The sequence below is a fragment of the Megalops cyprinoides genome, chromosome 13 (assembly GCF_013368585.1).
Source record: "Megalops cyprinoides isolate fMegCyp1 chromosome 13, fMegCyp1.pri, whole genome shotgun sequence".
NCBI classification, from domain to species: domain Eukaryota; kingdom Metazoa; phylum Chordata; class Actinopteri; order Elopiformes; family Megalopidae; genus Megalops; species Megalops cyprinoides.
This window is the reverse complement of record NC_050595.1, coordinates 23,116,638-23,139,645: the sequence shown is the minus strand read 5'-3', so window position 1 is coordinate 23,139,645 and position 23,008 is coordinate 23,116,638. Positions and strand designations below refer to the sequence as shown.

Below are 23,008 nucleotides of genomic sequence, written 5' to 3'. Positions count from 1 at the left end.
GCAGTTTATTTTAGATGTGTAGACAAGACACCATTTCAGTTCAAGGTTTATCTTCTGATCTTCTTCATAGTTGTTATACTTCTGCCACACACTTGGAACATGAATGTGCATATGCTTCCAGTGTATTGCAAACACTGAACATCATCCCTTGGCAAATGAATGCCGGAGACAGATCCAGTTTTCCATACACAATTGTCATTAAAACCTTTGGTCCTGGTGTCAAGCTAAAAGGTGTCTGTTTACTTGCAAATGATTATTCAGCACAGCTCATTGCCCCACGTTTGTTAACTGGGGAAAGGAGAAGCCACGAGCTGACACAAATTGCCAACAAGCTGAAGGGCTCTCCCCTATGATAGCGCCACCTATCGGCTCATTGACGATCTTTGTGCATAACTTGAGGAAGATCTCCCTCTGGTGGAATAAACCTGATAAGGCTTGCTCTTCGCCTCCCACTTCCTTTCCTTCCGCCCAGGCATCACAGAAGAAAACAATCTCTTTCTCATCAATACTTTTTCTCTTACGATTTCCAGAAACCACAAACATGTATAAAAAGCCAGACTTACAAAGACCAAGGCCCATAACATTAATCGGTCTCTGATCGCGCACCTCGCTGTAAATGTCTTAAAATGAAAATTTGACTTCAGAGTGATCAATACCAAAGGGTGTCATTATTGCAAATGAAGAAATATACCATCTGTTGGCTGTCTTACAGATGATTTAAATGTATTAGGCGTAAATTGCCTATGGCAGGAAGGATGAGAATGAAAGTGGGATAAAAAAAAAAATCGTTACCATTTACATCTGTGAAAGCCATTGGTTCCTTAATACTCACTGAACTGCACTCCACTGCCATTAAACCGAGGCAGATCATGTTGGGCAAATGTGGGTGGAGCTCGTGCAGAACGAATGTGGAATTTTAAAGAACACCTCAGAGGTAGTGTCCTTGACTAAAATCATTCTGCTGAAATGTTCCAGTTAAACACTGTTTCCTAGCATGTAAAATGCGCAATGTTAGATATCCAAGATAAAGGCACCCGTCTGAAATGTTTGGAATGAGACATATGTTTATGCACATGTTTACGTATTGTGACAACCGCAACATTACTGAGTGGCAAACACAGTAACTTACATATGGTACCGTAGAATTATGACTATTGCAACAATATTTACAGAGTCATATGACTTCTCCTGGACGTGGGCAGGTCCGTACAACACCCGGATGTGCTCTCAGTCTAGCGGCAGTCTTCAATTGTAGTCTGAATTTGTGCGGTCAAAATCATTCAGTAATGGGGACGTCTGAGAGAACCATGCTGCTGTGCTAAATTCCGCGGTTTTTGATTTACTGGAAAGATGGAGGACGATCTGGTGTCGGAGGATGACATTTGTAAGTCATGTCATTATTTTTCAATAATGTTAGCGAGCTAATGCTTTCTCATTCTTTCATACGCTACCTGCTGTATGCTTCTGTGAACAGAGCGATTCAGCCAGCTAGTGTAGCAAGGAATTACACCATCATGTATATTTGTCTTAATAATTACATTTAATTTGTCTGCTGGAATGTGTTGTTTGTTTCAGTTCCCACGGAATGTAATTTAAAACAGACTTGACAGACCGACAGATAGATATATAAATGGATAAATAGATGAAACTGACTGCATCATACATTCTTATCGCTTGTAAGATCAGAAAACAAAATGCTTCAGAATTTCTTGGAAAGCCTAGTATTTGTATTCCACTTGTCTGTGAATGGCACGAGTACAGTACAGTATTTGCAAAGGCCTTGTTTCCACCTGCCGTTATCTCCTTATTGAAAAGGTTCCAGTTAATTATTGCCCTAACATACATTCTCGGGAATCACTCAAGGTATGATTTGCTATTTGATATCACAGTATTTGAACAAAATGTATTCAAGCAAAGGGTTAAAGAGGTAGGACTAAGGTTCCATAGGATTCCCTGTACTTTTATTTTAGTTGTATTTTTTCTTCCTCAGACCACCGTCATTCACAACTTGTCTGGTAAGGTGTTTCATTCATACATGGCTGAATGAACAATGCAACTGTTTACTGTGGACTGTTACTGTTACAATAAACATGCTCTGCCTGAATTTAGTTGCAACCTAGATCCACACACTTGTACTCTAACCTCCACAGCAAACTGGCTGTGTTTGACTACTCTGTCCTAAGACATTATTTGGAACAATGAAAATGGGAGGTGTGACTCTATTTATATGACTTGTTACCGGTGCCCCAGGTTACATTAAGTAGGGTTTTCCTTGTGATTCGGTTTGCACTGTGATTCAGTTTGACACACTGAGCCAGCAGTGTAGTGTAGTGCTACGAAGCAGGGCTTATAACCAAAAGGTTGCTGGTTCAATTCCCTGATTGCTCTTGTACCCTTGGGGAATGTGTTTAACCCACAATTCCCTCAATAAATATCCAGCTTTATAAATGGATAAAAATATAACCTACTGTATGTAAGTCGCTTTGAGGATAAGAGTGTCAGCTAAATGACAATAATGAAAGCTAAAGAAAGGCTTAGAACCATAATTAACAAGGCATCTGGCATATCACATGTTAAAGCATTTATTCCTCTTCCACGTTGCAAATCCATTACAGGTTTTGTTTATTTATCATCAGGCAATCTTTGCATAAAAGCAGAGGAGCGTTTCCCTGGTTGACTGAAGAAGATTTATGCACACAAACAGCACGGTTTATTTATGTGGAAAATGTGATATATCAACTAGTAATTACTGTGTTACAGCAGGACACACTAGAACACTCAGGCTGACTGAGGAAGATTTGTGTGCGCAGACTGTAATCAGTTTTGCTTGAACAGCAAAGTGGAGACATGCAAATGTGCAGCTATAAAAAGCGAGCCATAACATTATTTGTTGGAGTTATAGTCAGGAACGACACATTTGTTTGCTAGAAAAGCATTTCAGCGTCAGTCCTGGTGGGTATCATTTAGAAGAGAATGGGTTTTTTAATGCTTCCGCCTAAACGCTGTATCTGAATTTACCCTCGAGCTTGGCTTGTGGGAGTTCCGGCCTCTCAGCTGCTGTAGTTCTCAGAGGGAGCATGATTGAAACTCTCTCTGATTTGGTAAATGGCCGTCATTATGCCTGGGCAAGAAGTCAAGCTGATGATTGGCCTAGACATCAGAACAAAGGCAGATTACTGTGCGAGGGCTGTGAAAAGTGTTGGGGAGTATCAGAAATGCACAGTGGGCGGGGTGGGCGGGGTGGAGGGTATACCCACAACAAGAAAGTATATTTAAATAAATCAGCTGGACAGATCTGAGTGTCGATGGAAAGGCCTGAGGTTCATGTGCCATTTCAGTGCTGCGGTCAGAGAAGGAGTTCCACGATGCGGCGAAGAGGAATGACACGGAGAAAATGCAGGAGCTGATGAAAAGAGGAGTAGACATCAAGGCCAAAAACAAAGTGAGTGTTTCTGATGCATGGCAAACCGCTGACCTTTCTGCCAAATCCACAGGTCCTTGCTCTGTTTTAAATATAATCTCACTGTTACATTTATTCAGTTATTCACCGGTGTTATCAAGTGTTATTCTAACCTGCATCCTACAGATTTGTACAGATAGTGTCATGACTGGCAGATGAAGTTACTGCTTCCTGGAGGCATTTTTGTATTTGGTAAAGGTTTCACACGAAAAGAAGACCCATCCAAATACCACCTTTCCATTTACATACCAATAATTTTGACAAGCTAATTAAAAAAGCCTGAGAAAAATTACATTTTCAATAGTACAGTACTCCGTGATAAGATATAAATGAAACATAATCAGAGAGGAAAAAGGGCATGACCTCACTGAAAGGGAATGTTTACCTTGGCCAAGCCAACGTCATTGTTGCAGAAATGTGTTGCTTCGTAGTGCAGAGAGCTTTTGACACCTCTAAAGACATTTATAGGGTAACGGGGGAGGGCTGGCGGGTTGAAGGTTGACAGATGAAAGCCACAACACTGGTGGTGGGCCTCCTTCCACTTTGTACATAGAAGGCTGCTGGCACAAGATATTAACATGTGCTGAAATAATTGGACGCCCCTGATCAGAGGAAGTCAAGTCCTGACAGCGTCCGACCCATATGGATGTCAGTAGCCCCACAGTCATTGTTTGGTTTCAGTCAATTACACATCAGAGCGGAGAGGGGGAAAAAACACTTCTTGTTGCCTCTAGAACAGGATGTGACACCGGTCTCACATTAGATAACTGAATGCCCTCAGAAATGTTTACCATAGTTAACATGATCATTGGTTTCTCATGTTTGCTCTTCCTCTGTGCTGTTTCTTGCTGCAGCCGTATGGAATTTAAAGTCCTTCTTCCGCCTCGCCTTAAAACACAACTATGTTAACACTGCAACCCTATTCTTTGCTGCAGTGCAGAGAAGCAAATACAGGGAGGATTTCCTCTCACATCCTGTACGCCCCACTCCACATATGATTAACATAGCTCCGAGTAATAAAATGTGTGACTCATGAGGCAAGATGTCTCAAGACTGCGTAGATAGCAAGGCTGAAGGAAGACCTCAAAGTGAAATTCTTTGTTAATGCCCTTGCAGTATGTTCATAATTCTGATTAAGAATCTTATATCTATCTATCTTATGATATAATTTCACTGAATTCAAACAATGCGCAGGTATCTGCTGCATGGATAATGCTGTGTTTTCTCAGAGACAGACATTTTGCTTCCGCTTGTTCATGTTCTTCGGCTCTTCTGTCGTCCTGCACGGCGTTGTTCTGATCTCCAGCCTCTGAACTCTGATTGCTTTCTGCTGCTCTGCAGGTGGATAGGAAAGCCCTCCACTGGGCGGCAGGAATGGGGAATGTGCAGGCCCTGCGTCTGCTCCTGGACCATGACACCGAGGTGGACGCCACCGACAGCGTAAGTGTCCGCAGGGCGCTGCACACTCCATAGCCGCCTCTCTCCTTCACCATGGGACACCAGTGTCACCTTCTCCCTTGCTGTCCCACTACTGCCGCTTTGAGTTACTGTGTACTCCAGATTTTTTATTTGTAATGAATGCTGAATGCACTGGGTTTGGCTGAGCTTTTTAACTGAATGCGGGATCTTGCATCTCTAGATACTCATTTGCCAGAAGCCATTTGTAAAAATGAATGTGTCATTGGAGGTGTCTCTGCTGCTAAGAAGATTAAAGCAAATGTTGCTCCAGTGATTATTTACATTAATATCTCCCCCTCAAAATGTAGGGCAGCTGTCTCAGCTGATTAAGTTTAATTGTTGTGTTATTGTTCTAGGCATTTCAGCATGCTAGGTGAACAACCAGTTCATCTTCAGCAATTAACATTAATATAGTCGGTGGTAATAATTTAAGAGCCACAAATTATCGAGGTTGAGAAAATCTTTTATCTTCTTCACAGAAACACACCTCTGGCTATCCATTTTCAGATAATATCAGTGTAAAGAGATACAATTTCTCATTATTTAATTAATAGTTCAATCAGACTTGATTAACATAGTTTGGTTGGAATGAAAATGATCACGCAGGTTGGGTCCTCAGGACTGAGATCAGGAAGCACTGACCAGTTATGACAGCCAGTCTTCTTCGCACATCCACAGGTCCCTCTGTGATACCACTTTTAAATAAACACGACCCCACATTGCTTTGTGTGTGCCCTGCATCGAGCATTTTCAAATCTGTTCCACCTTTGGCTCCTCTGTGATTTGATTTAGTGGAAATGTTACTTCATAATGCATGAAGACATTGCAGGAAGAGAGTAGCCTTCATGCTCCTCACTGCAGAGATTCAATAACAGGGCACAGCACGCTAATCTCTGGCACGCACAGGAAGTGAGCTTTGTGTGGGGCTTCATGCTGCCTGGATCAGAATATCTCTCTCTCTCTCTCTCTCTCCCTCTCTCTCTCTCTGTCCTTGTCTCTCTCTCTCACACACACTCTCACACATACATTAACCAGCACACACACAATTGCACGCACGCACGCACACACATGGATGCATCATAAAACTAGGCCTGGGGGTAGTGCACTGTTTATTGAGCACTGTGATAAATATTTTATGGCATGCAGTTCAGCCACCTGACATTTCATGTGTGATTGCTTTCCACACAGGATGGCTTTCTGTTGTACATAGTAGGATAAACTAGCTCTCTGCATAGCAGCTGTTACTGCATTTAGGAAATTTAAATGTGCCACACCATCATATTTAATGAACATTAAGAAAATCATTCACAACATAATGGAAATAGAACACAATGTTATAGAGTTTTATGCATTTGCCGATCAATCGAAACATTTAAAATGCTGAGCTGTTGGTCCCTCTCTCTGTTAGAAAACGTTGAGCGACAGTCACAAGGGCTTTCCAGCTTGAATGATGAGCTTGTTTTCTCACAGTTCGGTATGAACGCTCTGCTGCTGGCCTCCTGGTTTGGTCATCTCAAGGTTCTACAGATCCTGGTGGCATCTGGAGCAAAGCTAAACTGTGAAAACAAAGTAAGGCAGGCATCCGTACTGTGTGTGTGTGTGTGTGCGTGTATGTATGTGTGTGTGTATATGTGTGTGTCTGTGTGTGTTTATGTATGTGTATGTGAGGGGTAATCAACCCAAATATATTCCAGCATTGTTACCCATCTGACTTGTCACTTCATCATTCTCTCAGATGTCAAATGATGGTCAAACTTACAGTGAGCATGAATACAGCCATTTTTTATGATCTGTTTGATCTCAAAACCAGTATTGGTCCCGAGAAAAAGGGACTTCTGGACTAGCCAGAAGGTTGCAGATTTAAATTGCAGGGGGGCATGGCAGTTGTGCTCCTAAGCAAGATAATCACCCTGAATTGCTGTGGGGAAACATTCAGCCAAACAAATGGAAAATATGTAAACTGATAAGGCTTTATGCTGAAGAAATAAACTCCTTCTTATCAGAGTTTGTGACAATCTTGCTGGTATATTCCTCAGTGTCTTATTGTGCTTCCTTTTCCAGAACGGGTTGAATCTCCTGCACTGTGCCGCCCAGAGAGGTCACATTAAAATTATTGAGTTCATCATGGAGGACCTGGAAGACATACGGCTTGACCGGAGAGACAAGGTGAGGGAGAGATCTGTAAATCTTGGTCTCAATGGAGCTTTATCAAAGAGCTGCAGTATCACGGGAAGGTGCCACTGCAAGATGAGTGGAGCTATCCTTAAATGGGACCATTTCAATTGGAATAAAAGTCAGTGACTCCCTCTGTATGCCAAAACACATATTATTCCTTTGGGAGACCATTAAATATATCAGAGGCAATTCTGAGAGACAATGTACTATGCTATCTTTATGTGTAGTGTAAAATACTGGACAGTCAAAACAGGACCTGCTGGATCTGTCAGTTTGTGGCATGGTTGTGTTTGGTGGTTTATGAGGGGTTATTTATTTTGGATAAAAAGGAGCGTGCATCACACCTATTTACAGGGAGCTCACTGTAGGGATCGTCTGATGGATGTCCACACTGTCTAAGCTCCCAGCTTGTCACAGCAGCATAAAGTTCATTATAAGGGGACTGATGGCAGAGCTCTAAAAGCAGATATATTAATGTAAGTGCTAGTGGAGTTTAGTGAGCCTTTTACTGTCTTTATTATGCCCTGTACAGATAGACCCAGGAGCATGAATCACTTTTTAGATCACAAGAGCAGGGACAGGGCGTGCAGGGGGTTGTTTTTCTTGTGAATTCTTTAACAGCACCGTTCTGTGGAGTTAGTTCTTCATTAAAGTAAATGTTGCTTTTCATGTGAATAGCAGCAATCCTATCCACTTTGAAGTGCATGATAGTGTCAAGGGGTTTAAATATTTCATTTTGAAAAAAAGACGGCTTTTAAAGATTTTGAGAATGAATGGTTTGTGTTGCCTTTAGTGTTAAGAGCGCTGAAGTGCCAGGATCAGGTTTGTTTATTTAGAGTTGATCAATGGTGACACCTCCCTCAGTACATGACAACTGCCCTAGAAGAGAATGGGGGGTGGGGGGGGGATGCAGACTCATGAGTTACTGTGGAATGGCACAATCAATGACATCAATATCAGAGATTAACAGGAAATGCTCAGTTACACTATCGCTGCTCTCTGTGGCTTTGAAACATGGCTGGGGGACGTTTTTAATCAACACATTGACTGTGGTCCTAGTGCTTTTAGGACCTAATGGATAAAAACATGTGACTGCTTTCCTTGTGTGAGAATTTCCTGTGGATTCAGGAGCAGTGGAGGTGTGGGCGGTTGAAGGATGACCTCAGTCACCCAGCGTGGAAGCTGGCACTTGGACAAATACCTCACGGCAACTCAGTTTAAAAAAAAAAAAAAAAAAAAAAATTTTCCTCTGTCCGGCTTGGCACAACAACTGTTTCATTGACTCAGATTAGTGATGGGCAGTAGGCCACATGCACTACGCCACGGTGAAAGAAGTGCGCAGGGTCTGAGCGCAGCTTTGAGCTCACCGATGAATGGTTTCCCCTTGAGCGGTCACATTTTGCCAGAGTGAGCGCTGAACAATAGCGTTCAGTTACGACTGTCGGTGCGCGTTCAGTCAGCGCCCCGGCAAGCGAATGTTAACGCATTACTCAGAGCCAGAAGGCTAATGGTCTATTTAATGTGTAGTTGAGTCACGCAGTGATGTGGAGGCCCTCGTCTCTTTTTGGGATGCAGCACAGGTCTTCCTGGAACCAAGGGCCTCTGTTGTTTATCCCATTTCAGATGGGAGGTAATTGAGCTGCTGCCATTGGTAACATCGAGTGAAAATGATTTGACGACAGGGACCATTTAGTGAAACCCACAAAGCACTTTGGAGTACACACCTTTCAGTTCCGCCTTGATGTGTTTTCGTAATTTACGGCTAGACACAGTTAATGGTTTTAGTGTGCTGGACTTGCATCTGCTCTTTGGGGGCAGTTGAATGTCCATCTCTGACCCCTCTCTGACCCTTTCCTGACCCCTCTGGTCCCTTGTCCCTCCCAGTCCGGCAGGACGGCTCTCCATCTGGCTGCAGAGCACGGGCAGCTGGAAGTGGTTGAGTTCCTCATTGGATCGGGCTGTGCCCATGGCCTCAAGGACAAGGTGACCCACCTACCCCCCAAACCCCCACCCCACCTTGGCTCACTTGGTCAAAAGTCATTAGATGACTTAAATGAACTTGCATAGCACTTGTCATGAAGAGACCTGTCCCTCCCTCTTTTAAAAAGATGAAGTAGGCAATAAGCAGATTCTGATGTCCTGTGATAAGCAGTGTGCATATTCTTTTCCTGGCCACTATTGATTTCCATTCCTCTGGCACCAGTGGTAGCTGTGTTTTATGACTCATTTCCAGGCACAGTGTTAACTTTTTATGTCTCTTTAATCAGAAGGCACAGTACCAATTATTCATTACTGGCAAAACCCCAGTCACCAAGTGTTGCCTGGGTTATTGAAATGCTCAGTGTGATGACAGTGCAACTATGAGAATGGGGGAGGGGGAAAGGAGGACATAATAATAATTACACTAATAATTATGAATATAATAATCTCATGTAAAACATAATGATATAGTATAGTATCACTGAAACTAGTATAATATAGTATGATATAATAATTCAGCAACGCTCCCTGTCCCAGGAGCTAAACACAGCGTTGCATCTAGCAGCCAAGCATGGCCACGATGAGGTCCTGCAGAAGATTGTGGAGACTGGAGTGGACATTGACCAGAAAAACACGGTGAGTCCAATGCTCTATTCTCCTGTCTCTGTCCGTCTCTATCAGGAGGGACAGAGCCTGGAGAGGAGTATATTATAGAGTCAATTTTCGTCTAGCAATATAAAAGACTACCTGTAATGAGGATTGTGGGATACCAGTTTATTTTGTCATTTAACAAAGTATTCTGTTAATATATGTGGATGATGTGTAAAAAACCCTTGATATTCATTTTGGACATGCCTTGCCTGAAACGTGTTGTGTCAAAGGTCCTCTCTGTTGTGTGAATGTTAAGTCCTCTAAGACAAATCATGGCTTTGTGGGTGGCATTTAAAGGACACCTTATGTGAAAAGTTGCCTAGATAGATGTGGTCTTCTGTGAAGTTCATGGTGAAAGTTCTCAGGGTGTTAATAGCATGACAGTGCTTAGTGGCGTATATGTATATGTGACGCAGCGATGTTTGTACATCAGGATGGCCTGACTGCCCTGCACCTCTCTGCCGATGGTGGCTACTACGACTGTGTGAAGCTGCTTGTGGAGTCCTGCTGTGATGTCAATGCTCTGACAAACGCAAGTGTTGCTCATTATGTGTATCTCTTGGCATAAATGGGGTTGCATACAACAAAACCTTCTTTAGTGTTTTATTGAGCAAATTGTCATCTCAGTTAAGTGCATGGTAATCGGGAGGTTTTGTTTGACCCTTGATGTCTGAGGGCAGGTTCATGACTGGCTGTATCCACAAGGCTGCTGACCCCATTTGACCTCCATACAATCCCAGTATGAACAGGGAAATGTATTGGCCTTGGTATCAAGCCCCTTTGACCTGGCATCACACCTGATGACCTCGGGAGAGCCTGGGTTCAAAAAGACATCTGAAAGACATCAGAATCTGAAATGGACCTAGATCAGATTGTGGTTATCTGACTAGCTACCAAGTAATGTGAGAAGGGATAATGCAGAGACAGAAATAAGCAAGGAGCAGTTACTAGCTGTATAGTTTTAATAGCTAGCTGCATAAGCAATAAGTAATTACCTCACGTGGCTGCTTCATCTGAGAAATTACAGCTAGAAATCACTGTTTTGCGCGGTTATGGTCTCTGAGAGAAAGCCACGCGGGCTCGGTGATATATGCTTTATAATGTCCCATCTGCTGTGGGGTTTTGTGTCTGCAGAAGAATATGAATGCCCTCCATTACGCGGCCCAGCACGGCTATGAGAAGGTGGCCAGGCTGCTGGTGGAAGCGGGCATCAACACAGACGCCGTGGACAGCGTGAGTGCTCCTGCCGGACGTTCGTGTGTGTGAGGAAAAACAACGCCTTCTGACTATTATTAATGTGCTGGCGAATTTCGTCCGGCAAATAACGGATGAGCTCTTCGGTGGGGGTGCATCTGTCCCACAGCTGAGGCCGAGAGGGGCGCTGGAGCTGTAGCCAAAGCCCATTTAATCCATTTGTCTTCTGACCCCCCCACTAAATCATCTAGGGGTGTGGGGTCAGCTGCAATGCTGGCTACTCCATCTGCCTTTGTGGCCAAGCATTGCAGCTCCCCAGTGGCTCGTCTGAACTGCTTTTCAAGCCAAGAGGAATAAATTAGAGATTGTACCCACATTATGCTCATCACCCTCACAGCCAACCACTCTGCATGATGCAGCAGAAGGCAGATAATTATTAAATAATAAAATGATCAGAACAGGTAGAATTTCTATCTTACAGGCAATTCAATTATACGTGTGATGAAAATTTGTCCACCTCTTTGGTGTCAACCCAGCTTTGTGGTCTGTAACCCCATCTAGTGGTAGGTGTTAGCATTTCACCCAAACATGCAGGCGATCCATCATTCCAAACAAACTAGCACCATCGACACACAGTCTGCACCTGAGTATATGGGACAGTGCATTGCTTCAGGATAATAAAAAAGGAAAAATAATGTTCCTCTTCTCCTTTTTCTCCTCTGGCAAATCACCAGCAACACTCCACACCTCTTCACATCGCTGTGTTCCACAACTATGCAGAGATAGTGCGGCTGTTAATCGATGCCGAGTGCGACCTGGACATCCCGGACAACGTGAGTGAGGCATTATCATTGGGACAGAAATGCATTTGTTACTTTTCCTAATGCCCTCCATATGCATTCATACTAAAGAAAAACACAGATATAACACAGAGTTTAAAATGTTATACTTTAATCTTAGTGGAATTGTACGGAGCAAAGTCATATTATTCAGTTTTTGAATTTTATTATAAAAAAAAAAAAAAAACACTGGTTACATTTATTTAGACCACTGCACATTAGGACCGGCATAACAAGCATCTAACCAACCTTAATGTGGATTCTCTTCAAAGAGGCAACAGACAGCGCTGCACATCGCAGCAGAGCATGGGCGCCAGGACATTGCAGAAATGATTCTCATTGCGGGGGTCAACCTCAAACTGCTGGACAAGGTATTGAAGCCAATATTGCTTAGTGAATGGTAGCTAGGATGGGCCTGCCTTAGACAGTAAATGAAATATTGATTGTTTCTGTACACATTTAACTGAAATATCTATCAATAATAAAAAAGTGGTTTGTACAAATGATTTTCTTACTTCTGTGAGTTTGCTTCTTAATGCTAGCAGTTAGATGAGAACAAGTTTGACAAGGCCTTTTTCAGCTCAGCCTCTTGTTGATCCATGTTGATTTTGTATTGACCTATGAAAGCTGAGGCTGTCCCTCATCAGACTGTGAATATTTTACATTTCCTGATTTAGCAGAATACTGCATAGCACCCTACTGATGGCTTAGACCAGTTTTTACCAGTAAAGATGATTTTATCTTATACAAACAGTGTTGCTGAATGGTGTTGTGTGGTTGTTGAAAAGACTATTTTTTACTGTGTTAAAAATTTATTTTATCAGGTAGGGTCCATTGAAAACCAATTTTCTTTTACAGTGACAACCTGGGAAGGGAATTATTTAGTCAATTAACCTGTAACCTGTAATATGACCATAAGTAACATTTAAAAGCATTACCAGTGCACACATTTTTGTCATTTTCATCTTCCCATTTCTTCATTTTCCCAGCAAGGGAAGATGTCCCTGGACGTAGCAGCCAGAGGAAACCACATCAACGTGGTGGACATGATCATCAAAGCGGACAGGTTTTACAAGTGGGAAAAGGTATCGCCTTCAGCACTCTTTCTAAACCAAGGTCAGAACTGTAAAGAGTGTAGACAGTTCACCTTCACCTGTTTCTGGTCTGTGAAGGATAACCTGAACAGCGATTCAGACTCCTGGGTAGGCAGACACCTGACCTTCAAGCAGGACCACCGCCTGGAGACGCAGCACATCCGCTCTGTCCTCTGGAGGCTGGCCACCAAATACCTCAAGCCCGGAGAGTGGAAGAGGCTGGCCCAGTGCTGGAGGTTCACCGAGGCACACATTCGGGCTATCGAGCAGCAGTGGACAGGTGAAGGCCCAGAGCTGGTATTAATTCTCTAGGCTGTAGTCAGCTCCATGTGCTTCTTGTTAAAAGTTCTGTTTCTGCCATAGTTGAAGCCTTAAATGCTAAGACTTTCTGGCTGGTTATGAACATTCTTTAAGGGGTGTTGTTTAAAACAGAATATGCTACCATGGCAACCCACACAACACTGGTGCCTCAAAGATAAGGAAATACAGAGGAAAGAGGGAATTCAGGACCAGAATATATGATCATAAGATAAAATATTTGGTGCCATAGCATACAATTACACACATGTATTTCAAGAGTCAGTCATGGTCCTTTTCAGGTTTCCCTTTCAGGTCATGTGTATATATTTCAATGACACTTTAAGTGATATTTTTAAAAGGATACATGTAAAATTTCCAGTGTCTGTTTACATTACTGTGGTTGACAGATTCCCATAAAACTGGGCAACTCTGAAGGAAGAATACCTGCATGTTCTGAGATGTTTCTTTCAAAATACTTTGTTTTCACAGGCACACCCTTGTGAATGTCATCATTGATTATGATGATACTGATTGTGGGCTTAATATACAAGACCACATAAAAGAAAACAATATAAAAAGAATGTATTAAAAAACATTATTCCTTTTACAGTGAGCAAATGAATGTAATGTCAAAAAGAACTTTTTACAGATTTGAGTGATATTCCATGACAGCTGGATTTTCTAACCACTTCCATGACTGATTGAAAATATTTTCAGTGACCATGGCAGTAGTATACCATTAAACAAATACAATTTTGGAACCTCTCAGTTGGTGGCAGTGGGCTGGTACGAAAACCACCTGTGCTGGTCAGTGTTTGTTGAGCATGATCCTATGCACATAAGACCAAATTACCCAGTAAACATAGTTCTCTAACAGTGATATTTTAAAATCATTTTAAGGTTCAAAGAGCTACAAGGAGCATGGGCACCGTATGCTGCTGATCTGGCTACATGGTGTGATCATGGCTGGGGAGAATCCAATCAAGGGCTTGTATGAGGGCCTGGTGGGGATCTCTCGGAGAGACTTGGCAGGTGAGCAAGCAGCAAGTCACATGACCTGCTGCTTATAAATATTCTACTGGCAATGCATGTGAAACCACTGAAAAGCCACTTGGCATGAAAAAAAAAAACAATTTGTACCTTAGTGCAACATCCAAAAGTCAAATCGCCTGTTTACATGAGCACAAAACAAGATTCATCAACACACCAGCGATGAACTGGATAGTTATTGGCTTGCGAATCGACTCATTTTCTGACCATGGCAAGAGTATTTTTCTGTTACACAGTTCTCATTTGCTTGCAATGGTTGGATTATTTCTCATTTCTTCTTTCAACAGAAAGCATAAGGCAGAAGGCCAATGCAGATTCGAACTCTCCAAAGAAATGCTCTGTCATGTGAGCGAGCTCTTTCTTCAGACACAGAGAGCCGTTTCACGAGCTGGGCAAGTGCTGTCGGGTTACGTCACACAACCTTTTAAAGAGGCACAAACAAGAAAACAGTAGTTCAGATAAAGCAGGGCTAATATCAGGATGGAAACTGACTTTTACACTACAGACGTTTCAGAGGTTGTGTGAGGTTTCCGCAAAGACTGTCACCATTTTACAGTATGGCCACAAGTGAGAGAGAGAGAAACTGACAGAACAACAGTGCCAGTGAAGCGGAATTTTCCATTTGGTCCTCCAAATCTGCATCTGAAAGGGCTACTACTGTATGTGCTATTTCACGGGGCACTTTGTCCATTCACTGTCAAGCTAAAAGCACATTTTTTGTCAAGACACAAGGAATGCATCTGTCGCCGTAGCAATTCATTTTTTTCCTTACTCCTGGTGACAGGCTGCTCTTGGTCTTTGGCAGTAGGATTCCCGCCATTTTTAAAACCACCACTTCCATCCATCTGCCAATGAAGAATGTCAAGTGGAGGAGTCTTTTTTTTAAACTTTGATTTGTTTTCACACATTTTTAACTGACAAAATAAACGGATGCCAACACATCCTCAAGCCTTGGTCTTCCCACTGTGTATGTCTCGCAGTGGTCATCGGCACTCATCCTTAATCTGCCACCACTGCAGCGCCAATCACAATTTCATTTGAGTACCTGTCCAAATCAAGGGAACAGTCTGTGCAGCACAATCATGTTGAAGACAGGACTCGTATGCAATGCTACAGACTGATTTTTTTGCCATTTGACAGGTTTAAAGTTTGCACAATGTAATAAAATCCTTGTGAAAAGACTTGCATTATTAAAACACTACTGTTAACACTTCCCCCTTTTACTTAAGTACCCCACCTTTCAGTGACAAGGATGTTTGACAAAAATGTAGCTTTGTAATGTCATAATACTAATTAATTTTTTTTTATGTTTTTACCCTTAAAATTGTTTTTCTCTAAATAAACCATTTTGTACACTGAGTGGCAGTAACACCATTTTGTCAACTTTTAGACAAAAAATAATGTCTCTAAATTATACTGCAATTAATATAAACTGTCAATGAACAGTCTATTCTCTTTTCTTCAGAGGGGTATTCAGAGCTGTATTTTTAGTTACAAGTGCACAGTCTACATATTTTGCTTTTCAAAATGTCACAGGAGCATGGTTTCAGTTGTAGTGGTAGGATACCTAGTTGTTAAACCACTGCACAACCAGAGAGGTCCACACCAAGGTATATCTGTGTTCAGCTTCGTCCTTACTGATAAACATACGGGCAATGCGAAGGCCCTTCCCCCTTGAACTCTACTGTAGGACAATGAAAAAAAAACACCTTCCCGAAGGGTTTCTTGAGCTAAGAATTTTAAAAAATGTGTCAGAAAAAGACAATCTGTCAAACTTTGCAGGATAGATAACAACGGTTTTAATCAAGCAACAACTTGAAACACTCTTCCTTTCGGGAAAAAAAAAATCTTTGACAGGTTAGTTGATAAAGAATTTAACTATTGATCAGTGCATGACTTAACTCATCTTCAGATTAATGAAAGTGCTGTAACAAAAACGCACATACTGAAGGAAAAAATCACTTGCAGGGGACACAGTACAAAGTGCATTAAACATTGAGTACAAAGGACTGAAATGATATAAGGCAAAAAGGTACAAAAGATGGCATCATATGAAGGGTTTCTTCTTTGTCTTTTTTTTTTTTTTTTTTACAAAGCCGGGTAGCTAATTTTCATTATTTACTAAAAATAGGCTCCTGTTTGTAGTTCTGGTGTTGATTGGCTGTTTTCAACATCTTAGGAAAAAAGTAAAAATGAAAAAACAAACCAACTCGAGATCAGAGGGAGATCCCCATTTGGAAGGTCAACATTCTAATGATCCACAGTGTTCAGATCCTCGTTGGATGTTCTGTGAGTTCTGCTGGTAGCGCGTGGAGGGGGGAGATGTCCCGCCATCGCTGTGCGTCCGTCAGCGCTGGGAGAGGACACGGAGCCGCGCTCCTATTGGTCGTCGTCGCTGCCCATGTTGTTGGCCAGGCTGGCCTTGTGCACCTCTAGCTCCTCGGCGCTCACCATGGCGGGGTTGATGGCCGCGTACCTCGTCCCGTGGAATTGGCGCAGGTGAATCTGTGGAATGGCACCCACACATTAAACCCGGTGACAAAACACCACAGGGGCAATTATTAGCACAAGCCTATGAATAATAATAACAACGATAACAATAAAAATTTCTGGGAGAAGATTAGGCAGATTTGTGACATAGTGGTAAGGGCTAGGCCCTATAACCCAAAGGTTACTAGTTCAATTCCTATGTGATACTTAATCTGACTTATTTATATGTCTCTCTCTATATATACGTGTGTGTGTTTTTTATATATATATATATATATAATAGAAAATGTGTGTTGCGTGTGCATAAAATCAGCCAGTAAATCATCATTAACAGCTCCACAATTTAGCAATAGACAAAGTAAATATGAAACATGAAGCATGAAACATGATCTGAGATGCCAAGGGACTCCCTCTATGATGGGATGTACTGGCACTGGTAAGTCTCAGATTGAAAACGGGAAGCTTCAGCAGGTGCTCTCAAGTATAGATTAAAAAAAATATATTTCTGACCACAGACAGAAAGCTTTCACTTCTACATGGGCATTGGAATTTTCTTTTTTCTGTAATCGTCCTTGTGATGTAACCAAGGCCTGAATCTACTGGACTTTCCTGAGGATGACAGGTCTAATTCAACATCAGGGGGTAGAAGTTGGTTGTTTTACATGAGGTCAGCAGACATATCTTCTATGAACATTTTCCATTCTACTTTCCCTGGAAAAGCCAGAATGACAGGCCTTTCTGTGGACTCTCGATGCTCTTTTTAAAGCACTGCACCAAAAAGCCTGGAGACCACTACTTGGGAAACCAAACTTCATGTCTGTCAGTTCCACAAGCCAAAGCAGAGCACTCACCTGTATGTAAAGGTTGACCTCGGCACTTCTGCAAAGGTAGGGAAAGTTTCCACCTGTTTTTAGGTGAGCTCTTCTGGCATTTGGATACAGCTTGTACATTTCCTCTTTTGCTTCGTTTGAAAGAGCACTCTGATCAAACACCTGAAGAGAGAACAAGAGACAACTACATTACACATCATTTAAGATTCTGTAAATAAAAATGTAAATACAGCATTCCCTTTCCTTCCAACACAACAGACAACAGTTATAATGACTAAGGTGAAGCAAAAGCCTTGATCTTACATCAATAATGGTCACTGCGATGTCCTTTATTTTGTGTGGTTCCACGTAGGAATTTTGACAATTCAGCGTCAGTCGGGAAGCCAGTTCACTCTGGTTCAGGCTCTCCAGCTAGTTCCAAAGTGAGACCAGAACAAGTAAGGTCTTTGTCATTTAATCAGTCTGACAAGTTCATGCACCCTGTGCCTGAGAAGTGAACAGAACATAAGTTTACTTGATGAAATTTTCTTCTACCCACGAGCGACCAATCTCAAATTGTCCCTCTCACAGTAAAGATGTAATCCTGCATCTCAGGCATAGCATGACTAACTTATTAGATCAGCATCATTCTTGTTAAGTGTAAAACATGATGAGAAAAATGTGTCTGTGTGTCATATCTGAGCAATGCTGCAATAGACCAGGGTCGTCACGGACCAGTGGAAGAGCACACTGAAAAGAGAAACCTGTTGTCTTACCCGATCTACCATGAAATCAATTGCATCTGCCATTCTTGGGTCTACAGGTCCTTTTGCAAAGTTCCCCAGAACGATCTTCTTTAACATGAAAGCAGGCATCAACCAAAAACTGAAAAGAAAAGACATAAATGGTGTAGCATAAAGCTACTACACATGAACATTCAGCAGTAAAGCTTTTCTACACCATGCAGCCAGTGAAAACTTCTGGATACCAGGAAAGGGTCTTGTGTTCCCCAGACAACATGCAGATTATCCATGTTTTACCTGTTGGCTGTCCACGTCTGGTTGAAGATAGATGTGTCACTGAACGAATTACACAGGATAAGAGAGTGAACTCTGGGAGATTTGTGTGTGCACTCTGCGAACTTCTGGGCCAAGAAACCTCCGAGAGAAGCACCAAACAGGTGGACCTTTGACAACAGAACGTGGTATAGCCAGTTAACAGACAGTTCAATATTAACCATTACATGTACTGTATAGTCATTTAATAATATCAATAATATCAAACCTTGTCCAATTGTAAATGATCCAGCAGCTTCCTGAATCCATCGCAAAATTCCAGGAGATCCCAGTACACTGGATACTGGAGCTGAGGGAAACATTAGGCACAAGTACTGTTATTTACATAATCATGACTTTGAATTCACATAGAAAGAAAAATATCTAGGGAATGTTGCTTAAATTCCGTCCAGTGCTCCTTTCTCTGTAAACCGAAAGTCACATTTTCAGTATAAATACAAAGGTAGTTAAAAGGCCAGCAAAACATGATGTGTTATTTTGGCTTATGATTTCTCTACAGTGACACACTGTACAAATGTGACCTCATGACATGAAGCTTGCTGTAGAAACGCAACACTTCTCTACACTATAAAATGTTTAGTTGTATCTTCAACAATACAAATAATAAATAAAATGGATAACAATGGTAGCAGGAATTTGTATAAACATGACCCCATAGATATGGGCACATAGCCACATTTTTTTATCTTGGGGAAGGAATTCAAGTACAATTAGTTTTGCATTATTGCTTCAAAGCAGAGTCCATTGATTTCCTGTGCTACACATGGTTGTCTATGTAAGCTGGTGACAGCCAATAATGTGAAGGCTTTTGTCAGACTGTAGATCATGCAAATCAAAATGATCATCTGAAGCGGTTTACAATAATACTGTTGCCCCATTAAGTATGCTCATACTAGTCATATTATAATAATTCAGACAATCACAGAATGCATTTACCCATTCCACTGCATTTGTTCTGGTAATGCCGTTTCAAAGCAGGATCTTCTTCAAATTATATTTACCATTCTGACAATGCATACCATACATCATCATTCCACCTCACTATCAGAAATTTAATAAAACTCTTTAATAAAACAATTCAGAGAAAGCGTGTGCACGTTTGATGGATATGCCCACGGAGATTATTTAATACCCCTGAGGTGGTGGTTCATGTCTAACAAATTGTCTCTGTCAAGAAAGAAAGAAAAAAAAAGATCGGCACACTTCCACTGACAACCGCTGAGAAGATTGTTGCCATGGTTATAAACGGAGGTCCAATCCAGTGAAAGCGTTTCTCGGCGCAGTGGGCGTTAAGAGAGGTACTCACCGAGATCACCCTGTAACCCCAGCCTGTCAGAGCCAGCACCTGCTGGAAGAACACCTCCGCTGTCCCGCTGACTGGCGGCAGGAAGATGATTGGGCACCTGATGCTTTTGGGCCCAGCATCGTACAGCGACCACACCTTGCTGTCATCATCATCCACAATAATCTAAAGGTAAACAAACGCAATAAAACCTATTACTACTACTAAAAGCCTGCTATTTTCTTCCTAATGAGGGCATCAGACAATTACTTAAGACTCCCACTTGGTCTGTAACAGTGTGGGCAAAGAGCTCGTGTAAACCTGGTCAAAACAAGAACTACTGTCACACTTTTAAACAATGCGTCAGAAGTTAGGAGAATGGCTCCAATAATTTCCCCTTGAAATTGGACTCATACGCAAGGAAAGATTAAAGTCAGCGGCCCACTGCAACAGATATTTTAACAGAGAAGGGTGTTCTTCCTCTGAGCCAAGTATAATCAACATGAATACTGTATTTTGAGCCGAATTCATACATACAGGATGCTTGCCGGATTCGTCAATCGCAGCTGTGAGATACACTAGATATGGTTCAGTCATATAACGCTGGGATACGTAAAGTGAATAAAGATGCATCATAACACTTACTCGTCTCAGCGGAACTGTGCTTCTGAACCAGTTGTAGTCAGGAGACACCCTTATCTCCTCCATGTCTGGGCCAAGGGAAGTTGCACAACATTAACATTCGCTAACCATCATTGCACAGAGCAATAATCAAAATGGGTACACTAACGTTCCCTGTCGTGTTGCTTTGAAATACGTTACGAAACAATACTGTTGACAAAAACAAATGCTTGCCCTACTTCGGGACTGGCTAATGATTTGTCTTATTCCCATGTCAATAACTGTAAATCAAACTACCTCAACAGCTTGCGTGTAACAGCTCACCCGAGGTTAAACACGTGCGATCATGTTATATTTTTATTACTACTATAGTTGCACAACTTGAGAATTATGTATATTCGTATTTTAAGAGAGTGGATATTGTAATTAGACAAGTCTTCATTTGCTTCAACACAATACTCCAATAATAACAGACGTAATGGCAAGATAAAGACATGAGGACAGATAACCTCTGCTATAAGGTGACGGGAATACGGGAACATCTTAACATTAATAAAACACATATTACCCGCTGGTATAGTGTAGTGTAGTAGCCAGTACTTCATTTGCACCTGAGACCATCGACTCTTACGCTATTTTGCATCTGTCAAATAACTCTTGCATTCAAAACATGACAGAAAGCGAGCCAAACTATTTGCATACATTTGTCCGAGACCTAGACTAACCCATATTTGTAGCTTTTGTTCCGAAACAGCAGATTGTCTGCCATATTCAGGGAAAACTACTCTATGTCTGTATTGAATTAACATCATTTTCCCTCTTAAAACAGCTAATATTTTGTTAGTCGGCTATTCGATACATTCGCAATCTACAAATGTTAGCTAGTAAGTTGCAGCCCATGCAGCTTGCTAGGCCAACAAACCCGACAGAGGGCCAATTTTGAATTCAGTCGGCCATCTGGCTAACTGGCTAGTTAGCTAGCTTTCACTAAACGCGGATGCAATCCATTAGGTGTTAGCATCAACGAAAAGTAACTCGTTGGAGTTTAGCAATAACTCAAGCTACATTTTTCCGCGGCACATTGTTGGGCTTAGCTGATCTCGCTGTTTCCAGAGACTAACTTTAATGTTCGTTTACGTTTGTTCCTCCACCCGTGCCAGGATAACTTCAAATGCACTTGACCTAGGACCACCCGATGGTGCGTTTGAGACAGGCTAAATAGCTTATTTCAAAAATGTTTCCGCTTCACCCTGATCTCTACAGTATTACGGACACAATTCTTACGCAAAGTTCTTTTGCCAACCAAAAGTACCTATCAGTATAAAAAATGCCTTTCTATAACAAAATAAGACATAATATATCAAGCATTACCGTGTCTTTACATATCATTCAGGATGAAAGACCGACCACTCTAGCCCCGCAGCTTTGCATTTTATTTTCACTCGATCAGTACGAATCATATGACTGTTTTTGGAGCGGCTTCCGTGATGCGCACGCACCAGCACCCTCATTAACGTCACATGAGCGTCCCTCTTCATTCTCTCTTTTGATTGGTTTACAGTTCTCATGTGATACATTGGGACCTATCACAAGCGAGTCCGCTGTCGATGCGAGGTGAAAAGCGACGGTCCACTCCTCGTCACTAATCCGTTGCTTTTCTCTCCTGCCCAGAGCGCATGGCGGACACCACTCAGAATGGGGGAGGTGTGTTACTCTCCGCTTCACACACTCCTCTGGTTAGTCCAGCAGCTTAGTGTAACCAATCATAAATCAGTCCGATTTGTCTGCGTAAAGAACAGCAACATAAGAGCCGCCATATCTGTGTAGTACCACATAGCGCACGTTGACGGTTTTGTTCGTCTGACTCGTGAAATGGATTGCGTGTTCATTTCAGTTTACGTTGGGTTGTCGCGAGCATGCTTTTAATCGAGCATGAACCGTATCAAAGTGAATGGAAGGAGATTGCACCGCCCATGCGCATTTTCTACAGGAAAATAGCTTTCCAGAGACCAGAATCTTATGTTTTAAACATTTATGTGATCCTGTGGCTACATCCTAATCAACTCCCTTGCTCCCTCCCTAACCATAAATCCAGACCCTAATGCTAACACCTTGAGTTGAATGGGCCTGTCAAAGACCTGTTCTACCAGCAATACATGAGGAAATGATGTAACAAATGATGCAACAATTTTGCTTCATTACAAGAGTTAGAACAACTCATTGTAACTTATTTTCTATAGCCTAACACATAAATAAATAATGAGTAAAATTGGTTCAGAGGCCCGTAGGCTACTGCGCTTACTCTGGGGGTGCCGTTCAGTCAAGAGGGACACCGGGCTGCTTTTGCAGATCTCTAGAGAGCCTTTGTGATAATATTTGTGATAAACAACTTCAATAATATCATTAATGTCTAAAAATAGTTTCTAATTTCTAGTTATAAAATTCAAGAAAATATTGTCCAAACCTCTTTGGTAACACCTGCATTCTCTCAATTTTCTCTGAGAGGGAAAAGCTCGACCTCTCACCTTA

At 41.9% G+C, this 23,008-nt stretch overlaps 2 protein-coding genes across 2 annotated transcripts; one reads left to right on the top strand and one right to left on the bottom strand.

The window, feature by feature from the left end:
- Positions 1-1,236: 1,236 nt before the first annotated feature.
- ankdd1a (ankyrin repeat and death domain containing 1A) lies at positions 1,237-15,432 on the top strand. Its single transcript, XM_036543205.1, has 15 exons — positions 1,237-1,384; positions 3,339-3,442; positions 4,802-4,900; positions 6,389-6,487; positions 6,980-7,084; positions 8,978-9,076; positions 9,611-9,709; positions 10,158-10,256; positions 10,859-10,957; positions 11,653-11,751; positions 12,030-12,128; positions 12,747-12,842; positions 12,930-13,131; positions 14,052-14,183; positions 14,489-15,432. The coding sequence occupies exons 1-15, from the start codon at positions 1,351-1,353 to the stop codon at positions 14,548-14,550; spliced, it is 1,527 nt and encodes a 508-aa protein (XP_036399098.1). The 5' UTR covers positions 1,237-1,350; the 3' UTR covers positions 14,551-15,432.
- Positions 15,433-16,273: 841 nt separating this feature from the next.
- On the bottom strand, positions 16,274-21,947 carry spg21 (SPG21 abhydrolase domain containing, maspardin). Its single transcript, XM_036543964.1, has 9 exons — positions 21,851-21,947; positions 20,504-20,568; positions 19,883-20,044; positions 18,785-18,865; positions 18,541-18,686; positions 18,277-18,385; positions 17,825-17,932; positions 17,543-17,683; positions 16,274-16,706 (listed from the first exon to the last, which is right to left on the bottom strand). Exons 2-9 carry the CDS (start codon positions 20,564-20,566, stop codon positions 16,581-16,583), a joined length of 936 nt encoding a protein of 311 aa, XP_036399857.1. The 5' UTR covers positions 20,567-20,568; positions 21,851-21,947; the 3' UTR covers positions 16,274-16,580.
- Positions 21,948-23,008: the final 1,061 nt, after the last annotated feature.

Coding starts and splice junctions, on each gene's coding strand:
- ankdd1a (XM_036543205.1), top strand. CDS start 1,351: ATGGAGGACGATCTGGTGTCGGAGGATGACATTT. Junction 12,129..12,746: donor ACCTCAAACTGCTGGACAAG/GTATTGAAGCCA, acceptor TCATTTTCCCAG/CAAGGGAAGATGTCCCTGGA. Junction 13,132..14,051: donor TATCGAGCAGCAGTGGACAG/GTGAAGGCCCAG, acceptor AATCATTTTAAG/GTTCAAAGAGCTACAAGGAG.
- spg21 (XM_036543964.1), bottom strand. CDS start 20,566: ATGGAGGAGATAAGGGTGTCTCCTGACTACAACTGGTTCAGAAGCACA. Junction 18,386..18,540: donor CAGACGTGGACAGCCAACAG/GTAAAACATGGA, acceptor TTTTCTTTTCAG/TTTTTGGTTGATGCCTGCTT. Junction 17,684..17,824: donor TCGCAGTGACCATTATTGAT/GTAAGATCAAGG, acceptor TTCTCTCTTCAG/GTGTTTGATCAGAGTGCTCT.